General features: G+C 36.0%; 1 protein-coding gene across 1 annotated transcript; it reads right to left on the bottom strand.

Annotated features, from left to right (window-relative positions):
* Window positions 1-1,402: 1,402 nt before the first annotated feature.
* On the bottom strand, window positions 1,403-4,770 carry MKKS (McKusick-Kaufman syndrome). The gene is made up of 4 exons (XM_010086676.1): window positions 3,780-4,770; window positions 3,117-3,292; window positions 2,305-2,415; window positions 1,403-1,843 (listed from the first exon to the last, which is right to left on the bottom strand). Exons 1-4 carry the CDS (start codon window positions 4,768-4,770, stop codon window positions 1,403-1,405), a joined length of 1,719 nt encoding a protein of 572 aa, XP_010084978.1.
* Window positions 4,771-7,219: the final 2,449 nt, after the last annotated feature.

The raw sequence follows: 7,219 nt of genomic DNA, 5'->3' as shown, positions 1-7,219 counted from the left end.
CCATATCTCAACCCTTGTAACATTCTTCCACAAATTCCCAAAGGATGTATTATAGCACTGAAGCAATCATTTCAGGTCATAAAAAGATAAAGAACTTTAAATAACTTTTCATTTTTTTCCAGTAAGAAAGTGATTATTTACACTCTCAAAATGAAAAGACTTCGTACAAAAGTTCTGGAAAGATCTGGTTTTAATTACATATTTCAAAACTGAGTTATACAAGACAATTCTATTGCTTATACTCAGTAAATATATTAAAAACTTAAGAGACCTGGAAACAAGTAAGCAGACTAAGTAACTCAGACATTTTCTGGAAAAGCATGTCATGAACAATTTGTCCCTTGTGACTGAAAACAGAGGAAGAAGAAAAGGGGCAAAGAAAATGAGTTTAAGCAAGGAACTGTAACATCCCTTTTGATCTTGCATGCAAGCTGAAAATGGGAAAAAGTTTCAATCATTCAGTCTACAGCCTTATTTAAAGATCAAAACAAGCCTGAGAAGCTTAAAGTCTTACTTCATTAAAAGAAAAGAAGCTCTGCTCAAAGAGTTAATTGAATCATAAGTGGGATGTTCTTTCTTGCAGCTTTGCATAAATGATAGAAACATCATTATTTATAAACTGTCCTGTATTCCACAGAAGACAATCAAGGAGCATTTTACAAAAGCTTTTTTCCACACAGTCTGCCATTTCTTTTCAAATCTTCCATTACCAACCTGCTACCGTAAGATCTCCAGGTTGAGTTTTAATAACTTGCTAAATAAATTACATAGGAATTAAAATCTTCCAGTCATTTTGGAACAGAATGTGCATACAGTATATAGTGACAAGGTCTTCAGAACAAAATTTGAAAACAAGTGGCTCAATATATTTACTAAGAAACATCTTTTTTTACCTAGAAAATTAAAAATACCAGTGATTTTGGAAAATTCTAATCCTTAACATAGGTTTTCTCAGCAAGTGAATTTTTCCCATTCCTTCGAAGATGGCACAGAGCTAACAGAACCATCCAAAACTTTGCTTGATGTGGAGGGAATAGCTTACAGGACTCCTTGAATGCAGCACTTATTTACTGAAGGAGAACATTCAAATCTCCCAGAAGGACACAAACTCAATTTTTGAAGTATCATTCACTCTTTTGTATACCCTAATTTGAATACTCATAAGTCACATGTTACTATGATTCATTGTATATTTAGCTAATCATTTAACAGTTCCTAACAAAAAAATGCTTGAGGGCACTGTAGATTAACAATCAGAACAACACTTAATGGCCAACTGTTTGATTTAAAATTCCTGTCTGTTGTTCATATTCTAGCCATTTAAAGTACCTTAACATATTATATATTACCTTGCTTTCAATTAGGTATCTTGCTGTGCAACACAATTCACATAAGATCAGAGCTAATTTTGATCTTCAATTACATACGAGAGATCCAAAATCAGATTGGCTGTCTCCACAGCTACTTGAAGGCCACTGCACTTTGCAGCAAAACAGTCCAATGTCAGAAGGTTAGCAACCTTTCCTGAGGGCTCTTCAGGGCAGCCCTGTATAACAGGAGAGCCAAACTGGCCTTGCAAAAGCCTCCAGTTGAGATTCTCAGTATTATCATTAATCCCACAGCCACATGTTGAAACTAAATCTGCCCAATTAGAGACAGAGGGAAAACCTGATGGAACAAACCAACAGTGTCCATAAACCACATCTGTAAGAATTTCTCCATCATTATGCTTCAGAGAGCAAGCTACAGACTCCAGGGAACGGCAAAAACCATCGGCCACCAATTGGTATTGTGTCCGAGAACAATCTATATCTTTAAAACTGCTGTTGGAAAGACTAGAACTCTAAAAAAAACCAAAACCCAGAAAACAGAAAATTAGAACACTTTTACACGAATAATTTTAATCAAACATATAGAATATCATTGCTTTTTTTTAAACAGATGGTTCAGTCTTAACTAAAAAAATGTTCACGTCATGATTACTGTACAATAGAGAGGATTTTCTAGAAAAACCAAAGCTGAGCTCTATATTACCTTTCAATATAAAAATTCTACATATTTTTAACATTTAAAAAAAACACTTACTATCATTAACACCTAAAGATTAACAAGTACAGAGTATTAACAAGTCTAAGTAATTACCACTGAGTACTTGAAATAGATCCCTTTGTTTTATATTACCAGTTAGCAAAAATGCAACATTAGTCTAGAAAAGACAAGTGATTCAGCGTAGCAGTGATTCTACATAAATTCTTGTTTCCTAAGTATACCAAGCAGCTTTAAAAAACCTTATGTCTTACCTACCTTGTGTCTTATGTACGAAGCCAAATGAGTTTCTGTACAGCCACCTCCTAACAATGCCAAAGGTTCCTTGATTGTTAACTGTAACACATGTTCTGCAGTTTCACAGGCACGCTGAAAACCATATGAATTTGTCATCAGACACACCGTGATGAATAGGATTTGCTCCCCACCCCCCCAAAAAAAATACTGGAATAAAATTTTCACTATTTTCTGGTACAGACTTCATAAACTAGAATTACGTATGAATATAAAGCTGACGAGTGATTTCCAAAACCATGCTCATTCAATGAGAAATTTATTTGTCCACACTCAGTATGGAAAAGCAGAAATAAAAAACCCTGTATTTTATGTCTTCTTTTTGCAAAACAGAGTTATATATAAAAAGTCAATCAGTATCAGTAACATTTTCCAGAGGAACTATTCAATGCGAAACTATGCTTGACTACCACTGCAGGTATTGCTGCTGGCCTTTTGCTGGGTGATTTTTTTCTGAATGCTCTCATAGACCAAGTAATGACAATGAAAATGTTTATCCAGCACTGGCCTCAAGAACAAGTGAAAAATGTCTCTAAACAACTTCCCATATTAAAACAGAGGCATTAAATGAGCATGAGCACTTCAAGCATTCTGAAATTCTGCAAACAAGGGCATTTCTGAATTGCTTTCTTGAAATTGTATACCTAAACTCTAACTAAGCTCCATTTATGTCCTGAAAAAAATCACTTTTCTAAATTCACCGTATCTATATTTCTCATAACTTTTTTTTAATTAAAAACATGACTTTTCAATAGATTTCAAGAAAATTTGCCTACCTTCAATTCATCCCATGCTGTTTCATTTCTGCTGCAGAGTACCAAGCTACAGACAACTGTGTCATTAGGAATCAGATGCACAAAATATTTTGAAGCAAACCTCTCAATGCATACATCTTTCAAACTGCCATAACAACTGGGAGACAACGAATGTATGGAAGCTATAGGCTTTGAACCTGTCCAATTAAGAAAAGCAGAAAGCAGTATGTAATACTGTCATCAGAACAGCTATCTGTTGCATCACATAAAGCATGAACTTTTTTCCTCCTGGCTTTCTAAATTATATATACATATTCCTCAATACCTAACATTTCAATCTACACAGGGAAAGTGATAGCATAGATAGCAAGACTTAGTGATATATTGAGAAAAAGTAATTGTTTTATTCTCATTAAAAAAGAGTTAGAAAATAATCTACATTTACCAACAGTTACTGTAATTGGATATTCCTCATGCAGCTGTCAGTAATCGCATCTGCAGCATGTCATCATTAGAGCCTGCAAAAAAAATGGCTTTTGGACTAGAACTCTTGCTCAGGTGCTAAAGTAGGACACAGACAGAAACAAGAGAATCCTTACACTGCAATGACACCAACCAAGATAGGTTTTCATTACAAGATGAACACTAAGGACAATTGGTTAGTACAGATAACTCGCTTGTTACCTGTCATCCGACTTAGGGGTTCCATCAGAGACAGGCCAGCTCTGTCCACAGCAGTGACGTGGTTCTCCTTCAGAAACTGTTTCAAGGATGGATGGATAACTTTCTGGCACACTACAAGGCCAACCTCATCATTAACCAGCTGCCTTCCTACATTAAGCAACTGATTCAGCTCTGACATTTCCAGAGAAATTCTGTCATGGACTGTTATAGTTCCTTCTTCAGGGCTGAAGCAGTCTCCTGCCATGGACACACAGAAGAGTGCTATCTTGATCATGTTTGAACAAGTTCTTTTGACAGTAAGTGGTTTGGCCAATTGAATTTCTGGTGCTTCTATCAGTAGTCCAGGAAGAACCGTAGAATCCATAACTCTTCTATCTTTCACAGGTACTATTATACATTTTCCTAAAACAGCATTAGTCTCAACATGACACGGAACAGTAAATATAAAAGCCTTTAAAATCAGCATGGTGAGATGATCAACTTCTGTTTTATTAAGCATGCAAGCAGGTTTGCTTGTTAATACACTACGTACCAAACAACAAAGGGTCTCAACACTGCTAAAATCCACAGATACTCGGCAACCACAGGCCTCAGATTTGAGGTAGTCCATAGATAGACTCAGAAGATGTTTGCTTATTTTAATGACAGTGCAAGATGCAACATTTAGGCTTTTAAAGTTTTCAATCAAACTACAGCAAAGAATGGCAGTAAATAAGCCACAGTCACTGAAACGGGATATATGGTTCTGTACAGAGGCCACCAAAACCCTTAACACAGGATGACTGACAGAAAGACAACTAAATATGGCTGAAGATTGTGAAGTTGTACAAACATAGCCCCCCACACAATTGTGGAGCTGTTTGAGTCTACCAACAGGACCATAGCAAGATTTTAATATTCCATTTAGCAAAGACAGTGACTGACTAACTGTAGCTTTAGTTAAAGGTTCACTAATAAATAATGGAGGCTTTTTAGCTTCAAGACGAGACATTTTCAAAGAAAAACTTTAATTCTGACCAACAAAATAGATTTTTTACTTGAATCTATAATTCATAGGACTTTTACAATTTAAAAGTAGTATATTTTAATTCTTTGCAGTCAAGGATAATTCTTTTAGATGTGAAACAGAACACGGACCACAATAACATTTCTGTGACTGCTCATCACCTCTCTTAAAATGAAGATTAAATCCTACTGGGAAATTGGTACATAATGACAGCAGTAATCTATTTCATTCACAATGATCTTCCTTTTTAGCTTCTGAATTAGATCGAACAGATTTTTTTGCAACAAAGTTTACAAGCATGCTTCCAAAATGAAAACCTAAAAATGAAAGTCCTGCCAGAAGCAGAAGGTTCTTTCTACTCCAGCTAGCTTTCCTCATCTCTTCTGGCAACGCTCACAGATGAAAAGCTTCAAAGCTAGTAATACCTACAATAAAAAACAGATGTATTAGGATAATCTTATGACAATATTGCATAGCTTGAACTGCTATTTTACTTTTTCACAGAAACTCACATAAGGACAAATACCAAGCTATAATGCTTTTTGAGAAAACCTATTAATACTATATATAATACAAGCATATAGTACACAAATGACATGTTTGTTAATAACTTCAATTCTAACCACGAGTTTATGTACTGTTTTACCTGCAGGTCTATAAGCAACACATCATTATAAACCACACTGAATTGTATCAAAGTGTCAAAATTATAGTGATGTTCACCTGTTTCTACTCAAGAACGAAAGAAGTGAATACACAGCACTGCTTTCCAGGCAACCACTTAAGAAACAAAAGCTTTTAATGTTCAAACAACTTTAAGAAATCTCTGCCTCTGAAGGGAGGTTTCTTACTTCAAGATGCCTAAACATACAATTTTTTTTTTCAGCTCTTCAACATTTCAAAACTTAAAGGGATATTTATTTACATTTCTATTTAAACTCTACAGTAGACTTCCCTCATACTTCATTTTGTTTTCCATTGTAATTACCATCCCTGCTAACACCACACAATAGGTTACTATGAAGTCATGATTATTTCTGGGCAGTTTTGAAACTGGAAGAACACTGTTGCATTCCCAGTCAATCATAAGAGTTTTGACTGTTTCCTTGAAGTTACTGGAGTTTGTTTCTAAAAATCTTTAAGACCTATAATACCATCACTTGGTTGATCCTATCACATGGGATTTAGCAGTAGTTTGAGATGTACAACACATTTTTTGGGTCCATGTAACTACTAGCTTAACTCAGTTGCAAGAAAGAATAAAACTCTGGAAGACTAAAGTTAGAGCAGCAAGACTGCATCTGTTAGAAAATTCTCATTTAATTGACTCAACCCCCGTCTCAAAGATACAGATACAACTAATTAGGCAACTTACCCACAATACATAGCACTAAGGCTATTTTTCTTTATTTTTCTGATCACTTCGTAGCACATATGCCACAATCCCAGGTTCTGGAACAAAGTCCTCTGTCTTCACTTGGAAAATAGGACTGGACTTTATGTGAAACCACCCCCAGTGCACCAGCCCAAGGCTAATTCCCATAACAATCAGAACTTTGTTGTCCTTCCAGATGGTTTTAAGACCCATTGCAAACTGGCATCTACCAAGGTAAAGATAATTTATTACTTTAAATATGCTCTCAAAATCCTTTTTTAACTCTATAATAACACAGAACAGATAAACTTGAATATTAATTATCTGTAATTACAGTGCAGCAGATGATTAAAACACAAAATGACACAGGAAAGTCTTACTTTGTGAACATAAAAAAACCCCTATATAAATAGCCTCATTTCAGGCATCTTGAAGTGTTAATTGCTGCATTTGCTTCAAGCTTCGGCATGCTAAATCTTAAAACTTTGTTACTCTGTTATGTTTACTTAGTTAGAAATGTTACTGCTTCAGAGGGTAAATATTTGAAGTCTAAAACAAAACAGTTTCAAAAGACACCATTTCCCCCTCCCCAGTTAATAAAATTCAATGACTATCCAAGCTCCTAACAGAATATAGAACTTTTAAGTTACAGACCAAACAAGCTGCAGTGCTTCTGACATCACTTTCTGTTGCTCAGAGTCACACCTATGCCTGACTACCTCAGCACGTGATCTTCAGAGGCTGCAACAGTATCGGTACAAACACAATAACGTCATCCTCATTCAAAACGAATGCATAAAACTCCACTTTACCCAGGATTTCATTAAGAAGCATTTACTATAGAAAGAAAAAAAAAAAAGACAACTGATGTTTCTACACCTGCCCAACTTTATCAACCTGACAAGAATAACGTGTCCTACCGAACCCTCTTCCCTCACGCTGTGGAGATCTCGCAGCTTCCCGCCCCCCAGCACACCGGGCACAGCAGACTCCAAAGCCCCAGAGCCAGCCCGTGTGCGTGAGACAGCCGCGCTCCGCCCGTCAGGTGCTGAGGAGACG

The sequence above is a fragment of the Pterocles gutturalis genome, unplaced genomic scaffold (genome assembly GCF_000699245.1).
Source record: "Pterocles gutturalis isolate BGI_N339 unplaced genomic scaffold, ASM69924v1 scaffold1301, whole genome shotgun sequence".
Classification (NCBI taxonomy): Eukaryota; Metazoa; Chordata; class Aves; order Pterocliformes; family Pteroclidae; genus Pterocles; species Pterocles gutturalis.
Note: the sequence above shows the minus strand (reverse complement) of the source record. Positions and strands in the feature narration are given on the sequence as shown.

What these genes read in the sequence shown, in the direction of transcription:
- MKKS (XM_010086676.1), bottom strand. Translation starts at nt 4,770, where the DNA reads ATGTCTCGTCTTGAAGCTAAAAAGCCTCCATTATTTATTAGTGAACCT. An exon ending in CAGCATGGGATGAATTGAAG is followed by an intron (nt 2,416 to 3,116) that starts GTAGGCAAATTT and finishes TATGGTTTTCAG; the next exon opens with CGTGCCTGTGAAACTGCAGA. An exon ending in CTTCGTACATAAGACACAAG is followed by an intron (nt 1,844 to 2,304) that starts GTAGGTAAGACA and finishes GGTTTTTTTTAG; the next exon opens with AGTTCTAGTCTTTCCAACAG.